Source organism: Anomaloglossus baeobatrachus, chromosome 12 (assembly GCF_048569485.1).
Source record: "Anomaloglossus baeobatrachus isolate aAnoBae1 chromosome 12, aAnoBae1.hap1, whole genome shotgun sequence".
NCBI lineage: Eukaryota > Metazoa > Chordata > Amphibia > Anura > Aromobatidae > Anomaloglossus > Anomaloglossus baeobatrachus.
The window spans coordinates 22,089,507-22,117,146 of record NC_134364.1 but is presented as its reverse complement, the minus strand read 5'-3'; the positions used below and the strand labels follow the sequence as shown (position 1 = coordinate 22,117,146).

The 27,640-nt window shown below is 50.2% G+C and overlaps 1 protein-coding gene across 2 annotated transcripts in view; it reads left to right on the top strand.

The window, feature by feature from the left end:
- Nucleotides 1-20,096, top strand: part of DDHD1 (DDHD domain containing 1) — a 103,489-nt gene extending 83,393 nt beyond the window's left edge. For both annotated transcript variants that reach the window (XM_075330231.1, XM_075330232.1), the window contains 4 exons: nt 4,752-4,901; nt 7,988-8,231; nt 10,774-10,962; nt 19,329-20,096. In XM_075330231.1, coding sequence (XP_075186346.1) covers nt 4,752-4,901; nt 7,988-8,231; nt 10,774-10,962; nt 19,329-19,513 — 768 coding nt within the window. In that variant the 3' untranslated portion in view covers nt 19,514-20,096. The remainder of the gene's footprint in view (nt 1-4,751; nt 4,902-7,987; nt 8,232-10,773; nt 10,963-19,328) is intronic.
- The last annotated feature ends 7,544 nt before the right edge of the window (nt 20,097-27,640 follow it).

The window sequence follows — 27,640 nt, the reverse complement described above, 5'->3', positions numbered from 1 at the left end:
AGGAGGTCGACGTCCCTAGACAGGAACGTCTCTTTCCCTTGCAGCCAAAACCTCTCTTCAGTGGTGGCTTCTTCCCACTTCTCTGTCGCAGGGAAAATCCTTCCTGCCCCCATCCTGGGCTGTGGTCACGACGGACGCGAGTCTGTCAGGGTGGGGAGCGGTTTTTCTCCACCACAGGGCTCGGAACCTGGACTCCGACAGAGTCCTCCCTTCAGATCAATGTTCTGGAGATAAGGGCAGTGTATCTAGCCCTAAAGGCGTTCCATCGGTGGCTGGAGGGCAGGCAGATCCGCATACAGTCGGACAACGCCACGGCGGTCGCGTACATCAACCACCAGGGCGGCACGCGCAGCCGTCAAGCCTTCCTGGAAGTCCGGCGGATTCTGCTGTGGGCGGAGGCCACAGCCTCCACCATCTCCGCAGTTCACATCCCGGGTGTAGAAAACTGGGAAGCAGACTTTCTCAGTCGCCAGGGCATGGATGCGGGGGAATGGTCTCTTCACCCAGACGTGTTTCGAGAGATCTGTCGCCGCTGGGGAACGCCGGACGTCGATCTCATGGCGTCACGGCACAACAACAAAGTCCCGGCATTCATGGCACGGTCTCAAGATCACAGAGCTCTGGCGGCGGACGCATTAGTTCAGGATTGGTCGCAGTTTCGACTGCCTTATGTATTTCCCCCTCTGGCGATGCTGCCCAGAGTGCTGCGCAAAATCAGGTCCGACTGTCGTCGCGCCATTCTCGTCGCTCCAGATTGGGCGAGGCGGTCGTGGTACCCGGATCTGTGGCATCTCACGGTGGGTCAACCGTGGGCGCTCCCAGACCGCCCAGACTTGCTGTCACAAGGGCCGTTTTTCCATCTGAATTCTGTGGCCCTCAACCTGACTGCGTGGCCATTGAGTCCTGGCTCCTAGCGTCCTCAGGGTTATCTCAAGATGTCATTGCCACCATGAGACAGGCCAGGACACCAACGTCCGCCAAGATCTATCACAGGTCTTGGAGGATCTTCTTATCCTGGTGCTCTGATAATGGTTTTGCTCCCTGGCCTTTTGCCTTACCCACTTTTCTTTCATTCCTTCAATCCGGAATGGACAAGGGTTTGTCTCTCGGCTCTCTCAAGGGACAAGTATCGGCGCGATCCGTATTTTTTCAAAAGCGTCTAGCCAGGCTTCCGCAGGTCCGCACGTTCCTGCAGGGAGTTTGCCACATAGTCCCACCTTACAAGCGTCCGCTGGAACCCTGGGACCTTAACAGGGTGCTAACTGCTCTTCAGAAACCACCTTTCGAGCCGCTGCGGGATGTCTCTTTATCACGTCTTTCGCAGAAGGTGGCATTTCTAGTGGCAGTTACATCGCTCCGTAGAAGTGGTGGAGCTGGCAGCGCTGTCATGCAAAGCCCCCTTCCTGGTTTTTCACCAGGATAAGGTGGTTCTGCGTCCTGTCCCGGAATTTCTCCCTAAGGTGGTATCTCCTTTTCATCTCAATCAGGATATCTCCTTACCTTCATTTTGCCCTTATCCAGTTCACCAATGTGAAAAGGATTTGCACTCATTAGATCTGGTGAGAGCACTCCGGTTCTACGTGTCTCGCACGGCGCCCCTGCGCCGTTCTGATGCGCTCTTTGTCCTTGTCGCTGGCCAGCGTAAGGGTTCGCAGGCTTCCAAGTCAACCTTGGCTCGGTGGATCAAGGAACCGATTCTTGAAGCCTACCGTTCTTCTGGGCTTCCGCTTCCTTTGGGGCTGAAAGCCCATTCTACCAGAGCCGTGGGTGCGTCCTGGGCATTGCGGCACCAGGCTACGGCTCAGCAGGTGTGACAGGCGGCTACCTGGTCGAGTCTGCACACTTTCACGAAACACTATCAGGTGCATACCTATGCTTCGGCAGACGCCAGTCTAGGTAGGCGAGTCCTTCAGGCGGCGGTTGCCCACCTGTAAGAGGGGGTCGTTTCGGCTCTTTTTATTGAGGTATTCTTTTACCCACCCAGGGACTGCTTTTGGACGTCCCAATTGTCTGGGTCTCCCAATGGAGCGACAAAGAAGGGAATTTTGTTTACTTACCGTAAATTCCTTTTCTTCTAGCTCCTATTGGGAGACCCAGCACCCGCCCCTGTTCCCTTCGGGCTGTTTGTTCTTTTGTGTACACATGTTGTTCATGTTGAATCGTTTCTTTTGGTTCATGGTTTTCAGTTCTCCGAACATCCTTCGGATTGAATTTACCTTAGACCAATTTATAAGTTTCCTCCTTCCTGCTTTTGCACCAAAACTGAGGAGCCCGTGATGCACGGGAGGGTGTATAGGCAGAGGGGAGGGGTTACACTTTTTAAAGTGTAATACTTTGTGTGGCCTCCGGAGGCAGTAGCTATACACCCAATTGTCTGGGTCTCCCAATAGGAGCTAGAAGAAAAGGAATTTACGGTAAGTAAACAAAATTCCCTTCTTTTGGGGCCACCGTAACATTGCAATAAAATACTATGAGGCGATAAAACATCGCATCGACCCAAAAATGGTATCAGTAAAAACAGTCAGCTGGCAAGAAATAAGCCAGCACTTAGCCCCAGATCCCCAAAAAATAAAACTTTAAGTACAAACATCTGATTATTTTTTTTTTCACCACTTAAATACCAAACATGTATTTTATTTTTTTTTTTATATAGAGATGTATAGATATAATTTTTTTTCTATCTACATACTATACCGACCTGTGAATCATACTGCGGGGGATCAGTTTTACCATTATAGTGAATATGGCAAATGGAGAAAAAAGAACAAACACAATTATGAAATTGCACTTTTTTTTTTTTTTTTTTTGCAGTTTTACCGCACTAAGAATTTTTTTTTTCTCATGTTCTCTACTACACCTATATATTGAAATGAATGGGGTCATTCAAAGAAGTTAAAAAAAAACAAACAAAAACCTCCCCAGAAACAAAAGGTCAAATAGCAAATGCAGTAGCAGGATACAGCAGACCCCCATGATAATGCCGCGGGTTCAACACTGCTGCAGAGTACCGATGAGGCAACCACTCGCCACCTACTATTTCATGGAGGGGTGGTTGCTGGTATTAAACAAGGACACAGATGAAGTTTTGCATTGTGCGCCAGTCACACAGGTGCGTGCAATGCAGTGTCTGGCTCACAGCCTATTGATGACAACCATAATATTAGATCAGGCGGGCTGCCCAGCACTAGAGAACTGCATCAACCTACAGTACAGACACCCCAATGGGCCTGGCTGTTTCAGGAGAGTTTTTTTTTTTTTTTTTTTTTGTTTTTCTTTTTATGTTTTTGAATTTGTATTTTTCTGTCATTCAAAAGTACAACTCCTCCCGCAAAAAGCAAGCCCTCATACGGCGATGTTGGTGGAAAAATAAAAACGTTATGGCTTTTGGAAGAAGGGGAGGAAAAAGCGAAAGTACCAAAACAGAAAATTGCAAGGTGGTGAAAGGGTTAAAATATTTTGATAGCAATCGGCAATAAAGTGATGCTACATATAAAACTCTCGCTACTGCTGGAAGGATGTTAGGAGCGTCCTGTATGCCGGTTATACCTTAAACGCCGTGTTAATCTGCTATGCTGGGAGCACCTCCTAGTGGTGGCTGTAGCACTGGAACCCTGCACAGATCCGCCGTATGGAGAGTACAGAGCCAGAGCAGCACAGCCCTGTACGCAGTGTAGTAATCTTTTTCGGATGATTCACAAAAAAGTGAGTGTGATGTGAGCCGCAGTATCTGGGCCGAGCCGCTGCAGCGTTGTGCCAGCTTTGTACACCTGACTGCAATGGACGTCATAAAAACGAACCGGCAGGAGTGCCGGAGGGGGAACCCGAGATATCTGCCACTGATGACCTACCCTAAAGCGGGCTTTACACGCTGCGACATCGCTTGCCGATGCTAGTGATGGCGAGCGTGATAGCACCCGCCCCTATCGTTATGCCGATATGTGAAGATCGCTGCCGTAGCGAACATTATCGCTACGGCAGCGTCACACGTACTTACCTGCCTAGCGACGTCTCTGTGACTGGCCAACCGCCTCCTTTCTAAGGGGGCAGTTCGCTCGGCGTCACAGCGATGTCACTAAGCGGCCGCCCAATCAAAGCGGAGGGGCGGAGATGAGCGGCATGAACATCCCGCCCACCTTCTTCCTTCCTCATTGCTGGCGTGTGGCAAGTAAGGAGAGGTTCCTCGTTCCTTCGGCGTCACACGTAACGATGTGTGCTGTTGCAGGGACGAGGATCAACTTTGCCCCAGCGACAGCAGCGATAATTGGCAGAGGACCCCCATGTTAACGAGGAGCGATTTTTAGATGTTTTTGCAACGATCCAAAATCGCTCTTAGGAGTCGCACACACGACGAGATTGCTACAGCGGCCGGATGTGCGTCACAAAATCCGTGACCCCAACGAGATCTCTGTAGCGAAATCGTAGCGTGTAAAGCCACCCTGAGGATAGCTGATCAGTATGTGAGTCCTACACAACTGCTGCTGTTGGCTTCACTTACACGGACTATATAAATCCATTTCATGTTGAAGCACTAAGGATATTTTTCTCTTCGTGGATTGGGAGGCTCCATGTATTGTGAAAAGTGAGTTGGACAAGGTTGAAATCCGTTCTTTGCTTTTTTCTGACTCCAGTCATAGCGCAGGTTACTTTGGTAATGCTAATATTTTAGTATATGATATTTTTATTTTTGGGGGGGAGAAGGTTTATTCCTAATTATTCTTTTCCTTACCATTTACCTGTATACACCCTTCTAGGTTGAGAACTTTTTCTGCATGGGTTCGCCCCTGGCTGTATTTCTGGCATTACGTGGCATTCGTCCAGGAAATCGTGGAACTCAAGATCATATTTTACCTAGAGCTATTTGTAATCGTTTGTTTAATGTTTTCCACCCCGCAGATCCCGTGGTAAGTCTGTGCTCATACTGGGGACTACAAACATATATAGAGAATCTATTTATCATATATCTGCAAGGAAGGAGGGGAGGTGGGATTCAATGGACCGGCAAAGTCACACGTGCACCCTGCTAATCCATGCAAGTCTACGGCACTGAGCAAGGTGGCATATTGCAGCACATAGACTGTGAACAAGCCGGCGGAGCGCATGCGTAACCTACCGCTCTTTTCAACTGCCCCTGTCCAGCTGTCTTGCATGAGTTGCCTATTCTAATAAAGTGGTAGGGGTCCCAGTAGTGGGTACCCCAGCAATCTAACAGTGGTGATCAGGTCGTAACTTGCTTAGAACAGAATACTTCTTTTTAAAGGGAATCTGTCAGCAGAAAATGACTGGTTATACCGAGCACATGCCAAGGGTGCACTGAGCAGTTCAGTGCTCCTTCTCACCTAATTGTTTTCCATCCATCCTTGCCCTCCTCTAGATTCTGGAAAACCAGAGCTGTCATTCAGGAAAGAGGGGGTGCAAAGATCAATGCAAAATAAGTAGGTGCAAAAGTTGCACGGAGCCGTTTCACCACACTAAGTGTGGAAGTGTTGTATATGAACAAGCACGGCTCTGTACATAGCCATTGCAGCTCCACTCTATCCGTTGGGACATCAGCAAATCTAGCAATATCCAATACTCGAGAGCTGCACACTGCAAGGTCTGTGAGAATTGTGAATTCTCGGGGTGGTTTCTGTAATATTCCGATAGCCTGATTCATGTTTGTATTCCATCCAGCTCGATTTCCAGTGCAGATGGGGAACCTTTAATTCCCCGCTGTTCTCTTGCAGTGGCAATTACTTTAGTGTTAAACCGCACCCAGGGGTGCACATATCTGTGCAGCTGCACAGGGCCCAATAGATTAGGCCCAGTATAAAGCCAAAACCAGAACCGTCATTTGATTGTTAAATATTTAGGTGATTTATAATAAGTTCTGTGATAACAAAGGCCCAAATAATGTTCTTGTGCAGGGGCTCTCTACTGTCTGTTCGCACCTGATGGCAGCTATTCTGCTGCTCCTCTGTGTCACAGAGAGACCCTAATCACAGCTGAAGACTGACCGCCGTGCTCTCAGCAGTTTGTCTGCTACTAGACTGTGGAGGTCGCCGAAGTCGCCTGAGCTATAGCTTGTTTGTTCAAACGTAATAAGAATATCTGTGTATGCAAATAATCAAAATGTAGATGTAGTAGCATAATTATCTGTGTCTATGTAGCAATTGCACAGATCTATAATACTCCCTGTTCAAAACTGTATAGTCATGAAGAAGTTAACCAAAGATAATGAAGCCAAAATGTGAAGCTGCAAAGTCTTATCAGTAGCTTTCACACAGAAAAAATGTACAAGAAACAAACTGCGCTGTGAGAAATTACAGTAAAAGTACTCCGTCTAGCTTCAAGGTTAGAGATGCAAACTGTATAATTGGGTGTCTTGCAATACACGAGTTTAGTTGGTGATGCTGGCTCAAGGAGAACATGTCTTATGTATTCATTGTCTGATATATTGGCACTGGTATACAGCTAATACGGCACCATCTCTGATATCCCAAAGGAAGACTCCATTAGCAGTCTTCACCCAAATTCCTCCCTTGACAAGACCATTTTATCAGTTGGTGTGACGCAAATTCAATGACCACCAATATGGCTGCACTTATAAGCAAAGGCCTCATTCACATTACCATATCATTGGAATCTTATACTGTTCAGGGCAGAAATCTCACAATTTGGCTATTGTTTGGATCATAGTCACTTTACTAGGAGCTGATCTGCAATACTGAACATGGCCACTACAGGATGCACAGAGCTGAGCTGCAGTACTGAGAGCGGCCACTACAGGGAGCACAGAGCTGAGCTGCAGTACTGAGAGCGGCCACTACAGGGAGCACAGAGCTGAGCTGCAGTACTGAGAGCGGCCACTACAGGGTGCACAGAGCTGAGCTGCAGTACTGAGAGCGGCCACTACAGGGAGCACAGAGCTGAGCTGCAGTACTGAGAGCGGCCACTACAGGGAGCACAGAGCTGAGCTGCAGTACTGAGAGCAGCCACTACAGGGAGCACAGAGCTTAGCTGCAGTACTGAGAGCGGCCACTACAGGGAGCACAGAGCTGAGCTGCAGTACTGAGAGCGGCCACTACAGGGAGCACAGAGCTGAGCTGCAGTACTGAGAGCGGCCACTACAGGGAGCACAGAGCTGAGCTGCAGTACTGAGAGCGGCCACTACAGGGTGCACAGAGCTGAGCTGCAGTACTGATTGCGGCCACTACAGGGAGCACAGAGCTGAGCTGCAGTACTGAGAGCGGCCACTACAGGGAGCACAGAGCTGAGCTGCAGTACTGAGAGCGGCCACTACAGGGAGCACAGAGCTGAGCTGCAGTACTGAGAGCGGTCACTACAGGGTGCACAGAGCTGAGCTGCAGTACTGGGAGTGGCCACTACAGGGAGCACAGAGCTGAGCTGCAGTACTGAGAGCGGCCACTACAGGGAGCACAGAGCTGAGCTGCAGTACTGGGAGCGGCCACTACAGGGAGCACAGAGCTGAGCTGCAGTACTGGGAGTGGCCACTACAGGGTGCACAGAGCTGAGCTGCAGTACTGGGAGCGGCCACTACAGGGAGCACAGAGCTGAGCTGCAGTACTGGGAGCGGCCACTACAGGGAGCACAGAGCTGAGCTGCAGTACTGGGAGTGGCCACTACAGGGAGCACAGAGCTGAGCTGCAGTACTGGGAGCGGCCACTAGAGGGTGTACGGCGTTGTACATGTTTCTTTTTGCAGTGTCCATCTGGCCTCTGCGGCTGTCTGCTGATTATGGGGCTGTCAGGTTTTAGATCCTGCTGATATTTATGACCTACATGGTCAAAATCTAAAAATAATACGTGATCAAAATCTAAGTCCAAGAAAACCCTTAAAGGTGACTCGAGATTATGGGGGTCACTACCTGAGCATGTCCCACATCTCCCCCCTCTATATGTGAGGACATATTCTCCCCCTGTGATCAGATTCTGCAGCAGTTTGATGTTTCTCTGTCAATCTCTGTACTTCGTTCCTTTTTTTTTCTTAGGCCTATAGACTGGAGCCATTAGTATTGAAGCACTACAGCAACATCGCACCAGTCCAGATCCACTCATCCAACACCACAAATCCCATTCCATACAAACACCTGAGACCGTGTCTCATCAACCCGTCCAAAGATACTACCTCAATGTCCGATACAGAAAGCATACCGAGCCCAAGTACGTCACCGGTCCTGCCTCGAAGACACTATGGAGAGTCCATAACAAATATAGGCAAAGCAAGTATATTAGGTAATGTCCACCTTTTTACCATTCTGTTTCAGAATTTGTGCAGAAAATTGTAAATTTGCTTCTGTATTGTCTGTGGAGACTTCTGCTCCATTCAAGACAAGGCTCCGGATTATTGGGGGCCACCAGAGATTAGCAGGTCGTCCTCTATACCAGGGGTCTCAAACTCAGCTGGGTGCATGGGCCGCATATAGAAAAAAAAATTGAGGGGGGGGCGCATTATTTGCAGGACAAAGTGAACATTTTTAATGAATCCATGTTTTTTTTTCCTATACATCTTGGATCACTTTTTTTTAAACATTTTTCGCTTGTTTATTATAACAAACGTGCACTTTTTTTTGTTAAATTTATATACAGAAAAGCATTTTTAATGTAAAAAAAGTCATGCTTTAGGATTTTTTTTTTTTTTACATTTTATCACCTTCTTGTAATTGTTTTACAATTAGCAGCATCATATTGTAATCTTAGCCAACATCTTCTAGTAATGTGCCCATGCTGTAGTAATGTCCCCATCCGTGTGCCCTGTAGTAAGGTGCTCATCCTTGTGGTATTGTGCCCAGTAGTATTCTGCCCAAACTTGTAGTATGTGCCTAGTAGTATAGTGTCCATCCTTGTGCCCTGTAGTATTGTGCCCAGTAATATTGTTCCAATCCTTGTAGTATTGTGGCCATCCTTGTAGTATTGTGGCCATCCTTGTAGTATTGTGGCCATCCTTGTAGTATTGTGGCCATCCTTGTAGTATTGTGGCCATCCTTGTAGTATTGTGGCCATCCTTGTAGTATTGTGGCCATACTTGTAGTATGGTGCTCACCCTTGTAGTATGGTGGCCATCCTTGTAGTATGGTGGCCACCCTTGTAGTATGGTGGCCACCCTTGTAGTATGGTGGCCACCCTTGTAGTATGGTGGCCACCCTTGTAGTATGGTGCTCACCCTTGTAGTATGGTGCTCACCCTTGTAGTATGGTGCTCACCCTTGTAGTATGGTGCTCACCCTTGTAGTATGGTGCTCACCCTTGTAGTATGGTGCTCACCCTTGTAGTGTGGTGCTCACCCTTGTAGTGTGGTGCTCACCCTTGTAGTGTGGTGCTCACCCTTGTAGTGTGGTGCTCACCCTTGTAGTGTGGTGGCCACCCTTGTAGTATGGTGCTCACCCTTGTAGTATGGTGCTCACCCTTGTAGTATGGTGCTCACCCTTGTAGTATGGTGCTCACCCTTGTAGTATGGTGCTCACCCTTGTAGTATGGTGCTCACCCTTGTAGTATGGTGCTCACCCTTGTAGTATGGTGCTCACCCTTGTAGTATGGTGCTCACCCTTGTAGTATGGTGCTCACCCTTGTAGTATGGTGGCCACCCTTGTAGTATGGTGGCCACCCTTGTAGTATGGTGGCCACCCTTGTAGTATGGTGGCCACCCTTGTAGTATGGTGGCCACCCTTGTAGTATGGTGCTCACCCTTGTAGTATGGTGGCCACCCTTGTAGTATGGTGGCCACCCTTGTAGTATGGTGGCCACCCTTGTAGTATGGTGGCCACCCTTGTAGTATGGTGGCCACCCTTGTAGTATGGTGGCCACCCTTGTAGTATGGTGGCCAGCCCCCGTAGTATGGTGGCCAGCCCCCTAGTAATACGCAAAAAAACAAAAAAATTCTCACCTTTCCTCCGTTCCCTGTGTGCCCACGATCAGTACTTGCAGAGTTTTGGATGCAGCATGCTTCAGCTGCGTCCTAAACCCTGCTATGTACGGTAAAAGCAAAGTGGGAATGGGATTTCTAAAAACCCCATGCCCACTGTGCGTGTACGGCCCGCAGTGAAAACGGACCTGCGGTGCGGCTTCCAGAGGCCGCAGCATGTGAATTTATGCTGCGGAATCTGAAGCGTCCTCCCTAGGCAGAGCACAGCGAGGATACCGCAGCGGCCCAAACCCCTGATCGCAGGCACGGGCAGCTGCGGTCTCCTAAAGAGGAGACTTGCGGCCCTGCCGATCAGGACCCGCTATGTCCAGGACGCAGCGAGTCCTGATCTTGAGTACTTACCTGCTTGTTGCGGCCCATGACGATCGCGGCTCTATGCTGAGGGTCGGCGCCGGCAGGAACTTCACTGCATTTGAATCCATTTGCGGTGCCGCGCAGAGGAGATGTGTCTGGACCAATGGCTGCTGCCTGCCAATCAGATGCAAGGAAGTGACGTCGCTGTATGACGTCACCTCCTTGCACCTGATTGGCAGACAGCAGCAGCAACTGGGATAGAACTGACAGATCCTTGCGCGGCACAGAAGACGGATTCAAATGCAGTAAAGTTCCTGCCGGTGCCGACCCTCAGCATAGAGCCGCGATTGTCACGGGGTCTGTGGGCCGCAACAAACAGCCTCAGGGGCCGCATGCGGCCCGCGTGTTTGAGACCCCTGCTCTATACAATGGATAAGGGGAAAACTTGCTGTTATGGGAAAAATCCCTATGGGTGTGGATATAAAAACCAGCCACTAGATGGCAGCAGAGTCCAGGGCTTGTTCCTTCCCAGCGCTGCTCACTGTGTACCCCTCTCCTGCAGGTGCTGCCAGCATCGGGAAAGGCCTGGGGGGAATGTTGTTCTCAAGATTTGCACGTTCTAGTGCAACTACATCTCAAGGTTATGAAGTAAAAGACTCCGCTGACGGGGAAGACAAAAAGTCAGTACAGAGTCAAAGTTCTACGACATCCCAAACCATTCCACACAGCATCTCCGGCTCCCTGGACACAGGTAAGGGTCATATCTGCGTGCCATGTCGTGAGCTTGGCAGGTTATATATGTGTAGTGATCCTAAGTACCGGCGATCAAACAATGGCCGCACACTGATGCTGAATGCTAAGTAATATTGGTTCATTCCAGAGTAGCAGGAATTTATAATCAACCTCCTCCTTATACGTGCGCTATATACCATATTTTTGGATCGTAAAATGTACTTTTCCTCCCAATAATCTTACAATCTGAATGTAGCTTACCAGGAGGTGGCGGCGAGGGCCCGTGCTGGCGGCGAGGGCCTGTGCTGGCGGCAGGGGCCCTTGTTGGCTATTTGGAATAGAGCGGTGCGGCGGTGTTCCAGATGCTCTGTTGGCAGTGCGGGCTTCAAAGAATGGCGCAGAGTTGGTACGTGCGCAGATGGAGCTCTCACTCAAGATCTCATATGTGCACGCACAGTTTCTGACCCATTAATCTCCCAGCAGCGGGCTTAAGGAAAATGGCGCCCGGAGGTGGTTTTTGTGCAGATGAGATCTCTGCTTGTCATTGAGCCAAGAGCTCAAGCTGCGCACGCGCCACCTCCAACAGAGCATCTGGGAGTGGGACACCCGCCACACGGGCCCCACCGCAGCGCCTGCAGTATCGCCCTACTCCGCCACTGCCTCCTGTGACCCCCGCTGCACCACCGCTGGCGCACCCTCCCCCTCCGGTAAGACGTCACTGGAGCATGAGACGAACTTTTTTTTTTTTGTCTTTCTTTCTAAATTTGGGGTGCGTCTTATAAAACGAACAATACGGTAATGACTGCCAATCCCATCCCAATACTTCTGTTTCTTGCTTGTTTTGTGGCCTCTTTAATTCCTCCATCCCTTTTAATGCTCATCAGAAAGATTCTGACATCAATAGGCTGCTCTAATACCCTGCATTACATCCTGCGATAACTACCACATACGCAGAGCATCGCCCCATTGTTATTCCCGGCCTGTCCCTCTACTGAAGGAAATGATCTCAGCCCTTGGACTCTCACCAACATTGCCTCTTCATTCAAGACGTCAGAAATGCAAGTCATTCATCCCGACCTCTCTGCGCGGACGTCTGAGAAAGTCGAGGCTAATGAAGAGCGGCATTCCCGGCTTCCTTCCTCTTAATCCCTATAGATTTTTGAAGGGCCACTTGCACTTTAGATTTTTTTTTTCTTCAGCGCTCTGTTGGGAGACCCAGACGATTGACGATTGGGGGTATAGCTACTGCCCTCCGGAGGCCACACAAAGCACTACACTAAAAAGTGCAAGGCCCCTCCCCTTCTAGCTATACCCCCCCGTGGTATCACGGGTACTCCAGTTTTCAAGCTTTGTGCGAAGGAGGTCAGACATTCCATGCATAGCTCCACAGATTTTAGTCAGCAGTAGCTGCTGACTATTTCGGATGGAAGAAAAGAGGGCCCATATAGGGCCCCCAGCATGCTCCCTTCTCACCCGTGGATGGTGTTGTAAGGTTGAGGTACCTATTGCTGGTACAGGGGCTGGAGCCCCACATGCTGTTTTCCTTCCACATCCCCTTGTAGGGCTCTGTGGAAGTGGGATCCTGCCGGCCTCAAAGCTCTGACGCCGGGCTCCATCCACAGACCCATAGCACCTGGTGGATGCCGAGCAGGAGTACCATCAGGGACAAGGCCCTGCATCATACAGGTACTCTGTGTCCCCGGCAGGCACAGACACACTCCGGGCTGGCTGGGTGTTGTAGTGCGCCGGGGACCGTAACGCTAGAGCTAGTGTTCCTACAGTTTAACTGGGGGACTTTTTTCTGTGTTGTGGGAACGCAGCGCCGACCCCCGCTGGACCGGCGGCGCTGCTGTGACTTTTAGTTCGCCGGGGACACGCCGACCGCGCTTTTACGGCGGTGGCGTTTATAAATCTAGTCCCCGGCTTTTGCGGCCTAGGACGCCGGCAGCTCCGATTCGTTCCCGCCCCCACCCTGTCAATCAGGGTAGGGGAGAGACGCTGTTTCACCGCAGCGACGAGGGCTGGAGCCTGATTTACATGCTCCAGCCCTCTCACTAGGCACAGAGGGAAGCAGGCTTCCCGCTCTTAGCCAGGAACGCCCAGGGCCCGCCCCCCCTCCTCTCTCAGGACGCCGGCAGCCATTACATGCATGTCTGGCTGGAGGAAGGACGCAAGGCTCTGGGAGACCTGGACTAGGGGGCTTTGGAGATCACACACCCGCTCTTAAGCGGGCGGTAAGCGGCTTTTCAGCTGGCCCCTCTAGTGCCTCAGTGTGTATTAGTGTACTGTGTCACTGGACATATATATATTTCCTTATTGCTTGCACTGTGAGGTCGCTTCCTGGCTGTATACCCAGATCGCTCTGAGGAGGCAGCAACATGTCATCCACAAAACGCAAGGCTGCCAAGGCTAGGGCTGTGTACACTGCGTGTGCTGCATGTGGGGCTGCTCTACCAGCAGGCTCCAAGGACCCCCATTGTGTGCAATGCTCAGATCCGGTGCTGCTTCGCCAGCCGGAGTCAGGAGAGATAGTGACCCAGGCTGAGACGCCTGTAAGTCCTGCCCCGGTGTCAGGGACAGACTTTGCAGTTTTTGCTGATAATATGTCTGTGACTATGGCAAAAATCCTTGAAACTTTGCAATCCATGCCTGGGGCTCAGTCTATGGACACGGCGAGGTCTCTGTCCTCTAATCCCCCTCAGTTGGATTTAATCCAGACTGCAAGGGGGTCCCCGGCTTCACAGGCTGAGTATTATGTCTCAGATGATAGCCCCAGCCACCCTAAGCGGGCTCGCTGGGAAAGACCCTCAACGTCATCACACTGCTCAGGGTCTCAGCGCAATCAGTCGCTCTGTGATGCGTCTGATGAGAGTGATCAGGAGTCTTATCCTGGAACCCCTCTCAATCTGGATACCCCGGATGGGGACGCCATGGTAAACGAGCTTATCTCAGCCATCAATAGACTGTTGGATATTTCTCCCCCAGCCCCTTCTGCAGAGGAGGCAGCTGCAGAGCAGGAGAAGTTTCGTTTTCTCTATCCCAAGCGTAAATTAAGTGCTTTCTTGGATCACTCTGACTTCAGAGAGTCAATCCAGAAACACGACGCTCATCCAGAAAGGCGTTTCTCTAAACGTTCTAAGGATACACGTTTTCCTTTCTCCCCTGATGTGGTCAAGCGCTGGACCCAGTGTCCAAAAGTTGATCCCCCGATTTTCCAAACTTGCAGCTAGATCCATAGTTGCAGTGGAGGATGGCGCTTCACTTAAGGATGCCAATGACAGACAGATGGACCTCTGGTTAAAGTCTGTCTATGAAGCTATCGGCGCGTCGTTTGCTCCAGCATTCGCAGCCGTATGGGCACTCCAAGCTATTTCAGCAGGGTTAGCAAAAGTGGATGCTATCTTACATCCAGCGGTGCCGCAAGTGGCGTCCCTTACCTCGCAGATGTCCGCGTTTGCGTCTTACGCTATCAATGCGGTCCTAGAATCTACCAGCCGCACCTCAATGGCGTCCGCCAATTCGGTAGTTTTGCGCAGAGCCTTGTGGTTAAAGGACTGGAAAGCAGATGCTGGTTCCAAAAAATGTTTAACCAGCCTGCCTTTATCTAGAGATAGACTGTTTGGCGAGCCATTGGCTGACATCATTAAACAGTCCAAGGGTAAAGACTCTTCTTTGCCCCAGCCCAGATCAAGCAAACCTCAGCAGAAAAAATGGCAGCAGAGGTTTCAGTCCTTTCGAGGTTCGGGCAAGACACAATTCTCCTCGTCCAAAGGGACTCAGAGGACGCAAAGAAGCTCAGATTCCTGGCGGGCTCACGCGCGCCCCAAGAAAGCAAATGGAGGAACCGCTTCCAAAGCGGCTACCTCATGACTTCCAGCTCCCCCCCTCCGCATCTCCGGTCGGGGGCAGGCTCTCCCGCTTTTCCGTTATTTGGATGTCACAGGTCAAAGACCGGTGGGTGACAGACATTTTGTCTCGCGGGTACAGAATCGAGTTCAGTTCTCGTCCTCCAGCTCGGTTCTTCAGAACCTCCCCACATCCAGACCGAGCAGATGCCCTGCTGCAGGCGGTGGACTCCCTAAGAGCGGAAGGAGTAGTGGTTCCTGTACCGCCTCAGGAACAAGGGAGAGGGTTTTACTCCAATCTCTTTGTGGTTCCAAAAAAGGACGGCTCGTTCCGTCCTGTTCTGGATCTAAAGCTGCTCAACAAACATGTGCACGCCAGGCGGTTCCGGATGGAAACCCTCCGCTCTGTCGTGGCCTCAATGTCTCAAGGAGACTTTCTTGCCTCAATAGACATCAAAGATGCTTATCTCCACGTGCCAATTGCTACAGAACATCAACGTTTTCTACGTTTTGTGATAGGAAACGAACATCTTCAGTTCGTAGCTCTGCCATTCGGTCTGGCGACTGCCCCACGGGTTTTCACCAAGGTCATGGCGGCAGTGGTAGCGGTCTTGCACTCTCAGGGACACTCGGTGATCCCTTACCTAGACGATCTACTTGTCAAGGCACCCTCTCAAGAGGCATGCCAACTCAGTCTACATGCTACACTGGAGACTCTACAGACGTTCGGATGGATCATCAACTTTCCAAAGTCGAATCTGTCTCCGACACAGTCACTAACGTATCTTGGCATGGAGTTCCATACTCGAGCAGCGAGAGTGAAGCTTCCGCTGAACAAGCAGCGGTCACTACAGACAGGGGTGCAATCCCTCCTTCAGGGCCAGTCGCACCCCTTACGGCGCCTCATGCACTTCCTCGGGAAGATGGTGGCAGCCATGGAAGCAGTTCCCTTTGCGCAGTTTCATCTGCGTCCACTTCAATGGGACATTCTCCGCCAATGGGACGGGAAGTCAACGTCCCTGGACAGGAAAGTCTCTCTTTCCCAGACGGCCAAGGACTCTCTACAATGGTGGCTCCTTCCCACCTCATTGTCTCAGGGAAGATCCTTCCTGCCCCCATCCTGGGCAGTGGTCACGACAGATGCGAGTCTGTCAGGGTGGGGAGCAGTGTTTCTCCACCACAGGGCTCGGGACGTGGACTCCGCAGGAGTCCACCCTTCAGATCAATGTTCTGGAAATCAGAGCAGTGTATCTTGCCCTACTAGCCTTCCAGCAGTGGCTGGAAGGAAGGCAGATCCGAATTCAGTCGGACAACTCCACAGCGGTGGCATACATCAACCACCAAGGGGGGACACGCAGTCGGCAAGCCTTCCAGGAAGTCCGGCGGATTCTGATGTGGGTGGAAGCCACGGCCTCCACCATATCCGCAGTTCACATCCCCGGCGTAGAAAACTGGGAAGCAGACTTCCTCAGTCGCCAGGGCATGGACGCAGGGGAATGGTCCCTTCACCCGGACGTGTTTCAGGAAATCTGTCGCCGATGGGGAGTGCCGGACGTCGACCTAATGGCGTCCCGGCACTACAACAAGGTCCCGGCATTCATGGCGAGGTCGCGCGATCAAAGAGCTCTGGCGGCAGACGCATTGGTTCAAGATTGGTCGCAGTTCCGGCTCCCATACGTCTTTCCACCTCTGGCACTCTTGCCCAGAGTGTTACGCAAGATCAGATCCGATTGCAGCCGCGTCATACTCGTCGCCCCAGACTGGCCGAGGAGATCGTGGTATCCGGATCTGTGGCATCTCACGGTCGGTCGACCGTGGTCACTGCCAGACCGACCAGACTTACTGTCCCAAGGGCCGTTTTTCCATCAGAATTCTGCGGCCCTGAACCTGACTGTGTGGCCATTGAGTCCTGGATCCTAGCGTCTGCAGGATTATCTCAAGGAGTCGTAGCCACAATGAGACAAGCTAGGAAGTCAACGTCTGCTAAGATCTACCACAGAACGTGGAAGATTTTCTTATCTTGGTGCTCTGCACAGAGAGTATCCCCTTGGCCATTTGCATTGCCCACCTTTCTTTCCTTCCTGCAATCGGGGTTGGAAAAGGGCTTGTCGCTCAGCTCCCTTAAAGGGCAAGTCTCGGCACTGTCGGTGTTTTTTCAGAAGCGTCTAGCACGTCTTCCTAAGGTGCGCACGTTCCTACAGGGGGTCTGTCATATTGTGCCCCCGTACAAGCGGCCGTTAGATCCATGGGATCTGAACAGAGTACTTGTTGCTCTGCAAAAGCCGCCCTTCGAGCCTCTAAAGGACGTTTCCTTTTCTCGCCTGTCACAGAAAGTGGCGTTTCTTGTCGCGATCACATCGCATCGGCGAGTGTCTGAGCTGGCAGCTTTGTCATCCAAGGCTCCTTTCCTGGTGTTCCACCAGGACAAGGTAGTGCTGCGCCCCATTCCGGAGTTTCTCCCTAAGGTCGTATCCTCGTTTCATCTTAATCAGGATATATCCTTGCCTTCCTTTTACCCTCATCCGGTTCACCGGTATGAAAAGGACTTACGTTTGCTAGATCTGGTGAGAGCACTCAGAATCTACATTTCCCGAACGGCGCCCATGCGCCGTTCCGATGCTCTTTTTGTCCTTGTCGCTGGTCCGCGCAAGGGATTGCAGGCTTCTAAAGCCACTCTGGCTCGATGGATCAAAGAACCAATTCTAGAGGCCTACCGCTCTGCGGGGCTTCCGGTTCCTTCAGGGCTAAAAGCCCACTCAACCAGAGCCGTGGGTGCGTCCTGGGCATTACGACACCAGGCTTCGGCTCAACAGGTGTGCCAGGCAGCAACCTGGTCCAGTCTGCACACTTTCACCAAGCATTATCAGGTGCATACGTATGCTTCGGCGGATGCCAGCTTAGGTAGAAGAGTCCTGCAGGCGGCAGTGACATCCCCGTAGGGGAGGGCTGTTTTTTTGCAGCTCTAACATGAGGTATTTCTTTACCCACCCAGGGACAGCTTTTGGACGTCCCAATCGTCTGGGTCTCCCAATAGAGCGCTGAAGAAGAAGGGAATTTTGTTACTTACCGTAAATTCCTTTTCTTCTAGCTCTTATTGGGAGACCCAGCACCCGCCCTGTTGTCCTTCGGGATTTTTTTGTTGTTTGCGGGTACACATGTTGTTCATGTTGAACGGTTTTTTCGGTTCTCCGATGTTTCTCGGAGTTAATTTGTTTAAACCAGTTATTGGCTTCCTCCTTCTTGCTTTGGCACTAAAACTGGAGTACCCGTGATACCACGGGGGGGTATAGCCAGAAGGGGAGGGGCCTTGCACTTTTTAGTGTAGTGCTTTGTGTGGCCTCCGGAGGGCAGTAGCTATACCCCCAATCGTCAATCGTCTGGGTCTCCCAATAAGAGCTAGAAGAAAAGGAATTTACGGTAAGTAACAAAATTCCCTTCTTTTTTTTTTTGTAAATTGTCAGCAGGACGACTAATTTTAGTATTTGCACGGGTGACCGCTACTTCTGTATTTTCACTTAGTGACTCCACCACTCCATCAGTGCAATATAATATAGATAAATGTAAGGGACCGTATTATCGAGCTGGTAACTATAACGCACCCACTTAACCATCAATATGATCCATATTACTGAGGAGTATATTATCTGGCAGTAAGTATTTAGTTTTCCTGCAGTATCCGCCGCACAGGATTCATACATTACATAGCTGTTGTATAGTGTTCGGTCCCCCCTCTGACCTATCGGCTTGGCTGAGTACTCAGTCATTGAGAGCCGCTGTCAGTCTCCTCAAGGGATTCCCTTATCTCCAGGGAGAGCAAAAAGGACCAGCCACCAAAATTCAGCAACCCGACATCTATCAGGGGAGAGTTGGGAGACCCTCATAAATGTTCGACTGATGGACGATTCCGCGGATATGGGTGGGTTTCTCTGGCTTTTCTCTATTGTGAATGAGGGTCTTTAAAGGGAACCTGTCACTAGTTTTTTCACTATGAAACCAAAAGTGTCACCTTCTGCCGCTCCTGGGCTGCATTCTATGAAGGTGCAACTTGTGCCCTGACTCCCCTTGCAGACCCCAAATATAACCTTATAAAACCTGACCCGTAGGTATGGTAATGACCTGTGGGGCTCCGATGGGCGTGCTCATTTTCGTCTCCTGTCCCTCCTTGTGGCCTTCTTCGCCATCCTCCTTTCAGGATTGACGTGATGACGCCGCCGTCATCATCATGCACACTGCTCGGCCAAATCTCATGTCCGTGCAGTCAGTCCCCCGGCTCGAGCAGGCGCAGTTTGCCCTCACGCGAGCCGGTGCGGTGTTTGCGCATGCGCGAGATTATGGTCAGCAATGTGCATGATGTCCCCTGCGTCATCCTCGTACCAGACCATAATCTCGCACATGTGTGACACATGCACACACTAGGGGTCCACAGTTCTGATAGCGAAAGATACCGGCATAATAATACCTAATATGTGCTGAAATCCGATCGGTTTCTAGCCTAGAATTACTATATGATCATTGTTTTTCTTTTATACTGATCTTGCAGTGGACCTGGAGCACCGGATCGACTTTGAGCTGCGAGAAGGGCTGGTAGAAAGCAGATACTGGTCGGCCATGACCTCGCACACGGCATACTGGTCCTCCATGGACGTGGCTCTCTTCCTCCTTACGTTCTTATACAAAGATGGCCAGCTGGACGATGAAGACAAGCTAGGTGTAGATGAACTATAGAGGGCCAGTGGAGAACGAACGGTGGCCGACTGTTTGAGGCATTGACGATGCATGATCGAATGTTTTTTGTTTCGTTTGCTAGAATGCACCTTATTCATTTATTTACTAATTACCAGTTCCTTTAACCCCTTATTAATCCCATCCATTAGAGCAATAGAGACACTTCCGTAGTTGCCTAACGCAGCGTGTCATTTGAGTGTGCGAGTGCCTAACCCCATTGCCATCTCTTTAGGTGAACTTTAGGCATCGCAGGAGAAGGCCGCCACGTTTCTGCCGCCCGCCGATGGTGTAAGACGCGTCCGACTCTGCATTCACCTGGCGAGCGATTCAGCGCGACCTACATTAGCTTTATTATTGCCTCTCCTAGATTTTTTTTTTTTTCTTTTGTACTATTTTTGGTTTTTTTGGTGGAGCGAGAGAGTGGGGGGGGGTCTAAAACTCATATTCATTTTCTACATATTTTGGAGTTGATTTCCCAAAATACATATCTTTGTACTAAAATACTTGTGGACACTGGCGCACTCTCAGTAATATTTTCATTACAAAAAAAAGGTCAATAAATTCTTTGTGGTTTCACATACAAGAGCGTGGACGGAGTTATTTAAGAAATGGCGAGAATGTGTCATAACAGCTACTGATATGCGATCCACCAGGGGGGAGGAGGGGAAGACCGGGAACGAGAGACCCCCAAATATTAGTGTCAGCATCTGATGTTAATTAATGGAGTATGTGGCATTGGGTTTCAGACTGAACTCTGGAGAAAGCGCAGAATATCACAGGGACGGAGCCAGAGAAAAAGGTTTGTTGAACTTCGCAGAGAGAGAGAGATTTAGGGATTACTACATCATCTAATTAACCGCTGAAAAATAGGCAATTTTTATTTTTTTTTCCTGATTTTTCTCCCCCTCCCCCCCCTAGAAATTGACTAACTTTTATTGAAGTAGCTTTTTTTTCGTTTGTTTTTTTTGTTTCAAGGATCAGGTTTTTAAGAGCATTAACATTAAGAATTCTTTTTACTTTTCAATTTTTATTTTACTTATAACTTTGATTATTTTTATTTCGTAGTTTTATTTTTTAATATATTTTTATTTTTTATTTTCGTTTTTACTTTTTTGTTTTATTTTTGTTTTATCTATTATTATTTTTATTATTAGGCTGCTTTCACACATCAGTTTTTTGGTTTCAGGCACGATCCGGCGAAAAAACTGATTTGACGGATCCGGCGAAAAAGCGGTTCAGTTGCATCAGTTTTTTCCATTAGTTCCTTCAGTTTTTTGACAGATCCGGTGTGATACTGAGCATGCTCAGCTCAATAAAACGTATCCGGCGGCCGGATCCGTTTTTTGCCGCATTACGCCGGGTCCATAGGCTTCCATTATAAAACACGCCGTGCGGCGCCGGATCTGGCGCGATCCGTTTTTTCTTTGTCGCTCCATTGGGAGACCCAGACAATTGAGTGTATAGCTTCTGCCTCCGGAGGCCACACAAAGTATTACACTTTAAAAAGTGTAACCCCTCCCCTCTGCCTATACACCCTCCCGTGGATCACGGGCTCCTCAGTTTTATGCTTTGTGTGGAAGGAGGCACACATCCACTCATGCATTCTCAATCCCCGGTCGGTGGCAGGCTCTCCCGCTTTGGCGGCGCCTGGTGGCCACAAGTTCAAGACCGATGGGTGAGAAACATTCTGTCTCATGGTTACAGGATAGAGTTCAGTTCTCGTCCTGCGGCTCGTTTCTTCAGAACCTCTGGGCCCCTGCTCAGGTGGCGTGTCAACACGTTGCTCTGGGACTCTCCAGGGACAAACAGCTTTCCCTGCAGGCGGGGGTGCAATCACTTCTTCGGAGTCAGTCACACCCCTTAAGGCGCCTCATGCACTTCCTGGGGAAGATGGTTGCAGCTATGGAGGCAGTGCCGTTCGCGAACCAAGGCGGCACTCGCAGTCGTCAAGCCTTCCAGGAAGTCCGGCGGATTCTGCAGTGGGTGGAAACCACAGGCTCCACCATCTCCGCAGTTCACATCCCGGGCGTAGAAAACTGGGAAGCAGTCGTTTTTCAGTCATCAGACATGGACGCGTGGGAATGGTCTCTGCACCCAGAAGTGCTTCAAGAGATCCATCGCCCCTGAGGAACGCAGGACGTCGATCTCTCAAGGTCCCGGCCTTCATGGCACGGTCTCAGGATCACAGACCTCTGGCAGCGGACGCTTTTGTCCAGGATTGGTCGCAGTTTCGACTGCCTTATGTGTTTCCCCCTCTGGCGATGCTGCCCAGGGTACTACGCAGGATCAGGTCCGACTGCCGTCGTGCCATTCTCGTCGCCCAGACTGGCCGAGACGGTCGTGGTATCCGGATCTGGGGCATCTCACACTGGGTCAACCGTGGGCACTTCCAGACCGCTCAGACTTGCTGTCACAAGGCCCGTTTTTTCCATCTGAAATTCTGTGGCCCTCAACTTGACTAGGGGCCATTGGCCCCTGACTCCTAGAGTCTTCAGGGTTATCTCAGGATGTCATTGCCACCACGAGACAAGCCAGGAAGCCAACGTCCACCAAGATCTATTACAGGTCTTGGCAAGTCTTTCTATCCTGGTACGCTGATAACGGCTTTCCTCCATGGCCGTTTACCTTACCCACATTCCTTTCATTCCTACAATTTGGAATGGACAAGGGTTTGTCCCTCGACTCTCTCTCTAGGGCCAAGTATCCACGCTCTCCGTGTTTTTTCTTTCAAAAGCGTCTAGCCAGGCTTCCGCAGGTCCGCACGTTCCTGCAGGGGGTCTGCCACATGGTTCCACCTTACAAACGTCCGTTGGAACCCTGGTATCTTAGCAGAGTCCTGACGGCTCTTCAAAAGCCGCCTTTTGAGCTGCTGCGGGATGTCTCTCTCTCCCGTCTTTCACAGAAAGTGGCCTTCCTGGGGACAGTCACATCTCTTCAGAGAGTGTCTGACCTTGCAGCACGGTCATGCAAGGCTCCCTTCCTGGTTTTTCCACCAGGATAAGGTGGTTCTTCGTTCTGTCCCGGAATTTCTCTCTAAGGTGGTATCTCCTTTTCATCTAAATCAGGATATCTCCTTGCCTTCCTGTTGCCCTAATCCAATTCACCAGTGTGAAAAGGTTTTGCACTCTTTGGGCCTAGTGAGAGCACTCCGGTTCTACGTGTCTCGCACGGCACCCCCTGCGCCGTTCAGATGCGCTTTTTGTCCTTGTCGCTGGCCAGCGTATGGACTCTCAGGCCTCCAAGTCGACCTTGGCTCGGTGGATCAAGGGACCGATTCTCGAGGCCTACCATTCTTCGGGCCTTCCGCTCCCTTCAGGGCTGAAAGGCCATTCTACCAGAGCTGTAGGTGCGTCCTGGGCATTGCGGCACCGGGCAACGGTTCAGCAGGTGTGTCAAGCAGCTACCTGGTCTAGTCTGCACACTTTCACGAAGCACTATCAAGTGCATACCTATGCTTCGGCAGACGCCAGTCTCGGTAGGCGAGTCCTCCAGGCGGCGGTTGCCCACCGGTAAGAGGGGGGGCCTTTTTTGGCTCTTTTTATTGAGGTATTCTTTTACCCACCCAGGGACTGCTCTTGGACGTCCCAATTGTCTGGGTCTCCCAATGGAGCGACAAAGAAGGGAATTTTGTTTACTTACCGTAAATTCCTTTTCTTCTAGCTCCTATTGGGAGACCCAGCACCCACCCCCGTGCCCTTTGGGCTGGTTATTTTTTTGGGTTATGGTCTTCAGTTCTCCGAACATCCTTCGGATTGAATTTACCCTAGACCAATTTATAAGTTTCCTCCTTCCTGCTTTTGCACCAAAACTGAGGAGCCCGTGATCCACGGGAGGGTGTATAGGCAGAGGGGAGGGGTTACACTTTTTAAAGTGTAGTACTTTGTGTGGCCGTGTGGCCTCCGGAGGCAGAATCTATACACCCAATTGTCTGGGTCTCCCAATAGGAGCTAGAAGAAAAGGAATTTACGGTAAGTAAACAAAATTCCCTTCTTTTTTGCCGGACACAAAAACGGTCACTTCAACGATTCATCCGGCCGCCGGACAAGTAAATTTTGCAAAAAACTGATGAAACGCAAGGCCATCAAGCACAATCCGGTTCTAATGAAAGTCTATGGGGGAAAAAACTGATCCGGCGGCAACAGTCGCCGTATCTGTTATTTCATGTTTTTGCCGGATTGTGCCTGATGGCAAAAAACTGATGTGTGAAGCAGCCTTATTATTATTATTTTTTTTTTATTATTATTGTTTTTATTATTTGGGGGGGGGGGGGGTTCGCTGGGCAAGTCACGTTGGTGCCATCTTATCATCCAACGAAGGACGTCGCTGCACCAGCTTTGTGATTTTGCAGATAGGACAATGTCTTTACAGTCTCTGTAGCCGTCTCCATCTGAAAAAACACTTAAGTTTCTCAGCTATTGACGATAACATTAAATAGTTGGGATCGGAGTCGTCTCTGATCCTGGTCTATATAATTGACTTTGCATCCATGAATGATTGCACCTACAAAATCTCCTGTGTCTGCGTCATCACGACACTGCCATAGTACAGTATTTCTTGGGTGCAACTCCATTACCATGACATACCGGCAGGCAGGGGTTACGGATGGGATTCCCTGCCTGGGAGTACTTTTAAAATTGCTGTGACCTCAGTTTTTTCCTATTGGAGGTAAATAATTCCAGTTATCGTAACTTGTCAGTGACTTGCGTAAATGATGCGATTTTACTAGGACTCTGAGTGACTAAGTCGGTCCGTGCAGCTGAAGTCACCAGTAATGGTAAGTCCATTCGTTGTCCGTCTGTCAGGTTTCCCTTCATCCGTTCCTCAGTGGTATCAGTTTCTTGGAAACCTCAGAGGCATCTTATACAACTTTCCTACAGCTCTAAATCCTTAATTTCTCAGATTTGATCAGGACTCCTTGAAGAGGTAAGTGATCACTCCAGTCTCTGGGAATGCGATGACCTGCCTACGCAGGGGGCGGCCATACTGTGGGGCGAAGGCTCTGTTATTATTGAAGCCCTCCGAATCTCTGCGGGTGGGGGTGCGCTCATCCTCTGTAGAGAATACTGCTGACTACCACTAATTGTAGGTCCGCCATATGGAAGACATTAGAAGCACATGCGGACATCACAGACGAGCACATTCCTCCCATGACACCGTATTAATGTGCTGAGCTACTGAACGCCGCTAAAGTCTGAAATCCCAAAGGAAAATACACCGCACTGATGGATTTACTGTGTAACTTACTGAACTATACTGGCGGTAGGCTGGACACACAATGTACATATGCAAATAGAATAGTATAGGCGCTAAGAAAAATTTTATATATATATGAGATTAAAAACTTACAAAATTCAAATCATTGTGACCCGATTTCTTACCCTCTCTTGCACAATCGCCGTGTTCATACACCACATTTATCTTTTTAATCTACCCATAACATGCACCCTCAAAACTGTTGAACATGCACATGATTTCAATGAGTAGAGCAAAGTAGACTGGACATGCCTGATGTCTCACATTATGGAATTGCTTTTTGAGGGGTTAATAGAACATAATCTGTAGTTCGGTAATAAATTTGCAAATCACTTTATCAAAGTAGACGATGTTCCCTGAAATGAAATCAACTATTTAAAGGGGTCTTCTCTTTTTATAAAATTACAAATTGTAAAAACGAGCGACTTTCCAACTTACCTCGTATTAAAAACCCTTTCTGTTCTCAAGATTGTAGGGATTACTGATTCTGTCACTAGAGGGGGCTTTACACGCAACGACATTGCTAACGAGATGTCATTGGGGTCACGGAATTTGTGACGCACATCCGGCCTCGTTAGTGACGTCGTTGCGTGTGACACGTACGAATGACTGCTAACGATCAAAATTACTCACCTAATCGTTAATTGTTGACACGTCACTCTAATCCCAAATATCGTTGCTGTTGCAGGAGGTTGTTCGTCGTCCCTGAGGCAGCACACATCGCTATGTGTGACACCCCAGGAATGACGAACAACACCGTACCTGCGTCCTCCGGCAACGAGGTGGGCGTCACTTTCTTTCGGCTGCTCTCCGCCCCTCCGCTTCTTTTGGACGCCTGCCGTGTGACGCCGCATGAACCGCCCCCTTAGAAAGGCGGATCGCCGGCTACAGCAACGTCGCTAGGCAGGTAAGTTGGTGTGAGGGGTCCGAGCGATGTTGTGCGCCATGGGCAGCGATTTGCCCGTGACGCACAAATGACAGGGGTAGGTGCTTTCACCAGCGACATCGCTAGCGATGTCGCTGCGTGTAAAGCAGCCTTAACTGCTACCCTGTTTCCCCAAAAATAAGCCTTCGTAAGATTTATTTTTTTTGGGCTTAAAATATAAGCCCTACTCCAAAAATAAGTCCTAGGTGAGGGTTACACTAGAAGCCCGATATGGGGACCTGACGTTGGCAATAATGGTACCGGGATCAAGCAGAAACCAAAACAATGCGGGAAAGCCAAAAACTGGCTAAAATACAATGTCTGGGTCCAATTGGATTTAAATGTTGCTGGTGCCAGGTTTGGCGATTTTATAATATCTGCAGGAATGATGGTCACTGTAATGGGTGCATGTTCTATCCATAAAAAGCTAACTTTTTACAAAGCTCGTCAAAAGGTCAGACATGACCTCACCTACGTGGTACTTGTGAGAGTTTTGTGTTTTCTTCGGCGCTCCATTGGGAGACCCAGACGATTGGGTGTATAGCTACTGCCTCCGGAGGCCACACAAAGCACTACACTAAAAAGTGTAAGGCCCCTCCCCTTCTGGCTATACACCCCCCGTGGGATCACGGGCTGCTCAGTTTTATGCTTTGTGCGAAGGAGGTCAGACATCCACGCATAGCTCCACTGTTTAGTCAGCAGTAGCTGCTGACTATGTCGGATGGAAGAAAAGAGGGCCCATACTAGGGCCCCCAGCATGCTCCCTTCTCACCCCACTTTTGTCGGCGGTGTTTGTTAAGGTTGAGGTACCCATTGCGGGTACGGAGGCTGGAGCCCACATGCTGTTTTTCCTTCCCCATCCCCCTGAAGGGCTCTGGTGAAGTGGGATCTTACCGGCCTCCAGACTCTGAGGCCGGGCTCCATCCACAGACCCGGAGATCCTGCTGGATACGGAGCTGGGTGCCGTCAGGGACAAGGCCCTGCAACATTCAGGTACTCTGTGTCCCCGTACAGACAGGCACAGACACACTCCAGCGTTGCTGGGTGTTCTAGTGCGCCGGGGACAGTAGCGCTGCGCGCTTGGGTTATACTCACTGCAGCTTTGCTGAGTGAGTTTGTGTGGGGAACTACCGCGCCGCCCGCCATGGTGACTGCGGCGCGGCTGAGACTTGTGGTGCGCCGGGGACTTCGCGCCGACCGTGCTTTTACGACGGCAGCGCTTGTAAATCTAGTCCCCGGCTTCTGCGGCCTAGTTACGCTTCGTTCCCGCCCCCAGCCCTGTCAGTCAGGGAAGGGGAGAGACGCTGTACAATAGTCAGCGCCGAGGGCTGGAGTCTTATTTACATACTCCAGCCCTCTCACTGAGCACAGTGGGACGCCAGTTTCCCGCTCTTTGTCTGCAGCACGCCCACGGCCCGCCCCTCTTCACAGGACGCCGGCAGCCATTCCTGCACGCAGTCTGAGCTGGAGAACGGACATAGCCCTGGGAGACCCAGACAAGGGATTCTGGCGACCACACACCCACTGTTAAGCGGGCGTTAAGCAGCACCTAGGTGCTGACCCCACTAGTGCCACAGTGTTGTTTTGTGTACTTTTGTCTGTACCTATATATTGCACTGTACGGTCGCTTCTTGGCTTATACCCCTATATTGCTCTGAGGAGACAACAGCATGTCATCCGCAAAAAGCAAGGGTGCCAAGGCACGGGCTTCATATGCTGCCTGTACCGCATGTGGGGCTGATCTACCGGCAGGTTCCCCTGACCCCCATTGTGTGCAATGTTCGGTCCCTGTGCCACTTCGTCAGCCGGAGTCTATGCTAGTAGTGGCCCAGGCAGAGACGCCTGTGAACCCTGCCCCGGTGACGGGGACAGAGTTTGCAGTTTTTGCTGATAAGATGTCGGTGACTATGACAAAAATTCTAGAAACCTTGCAGTCCAGGCCGGTCACT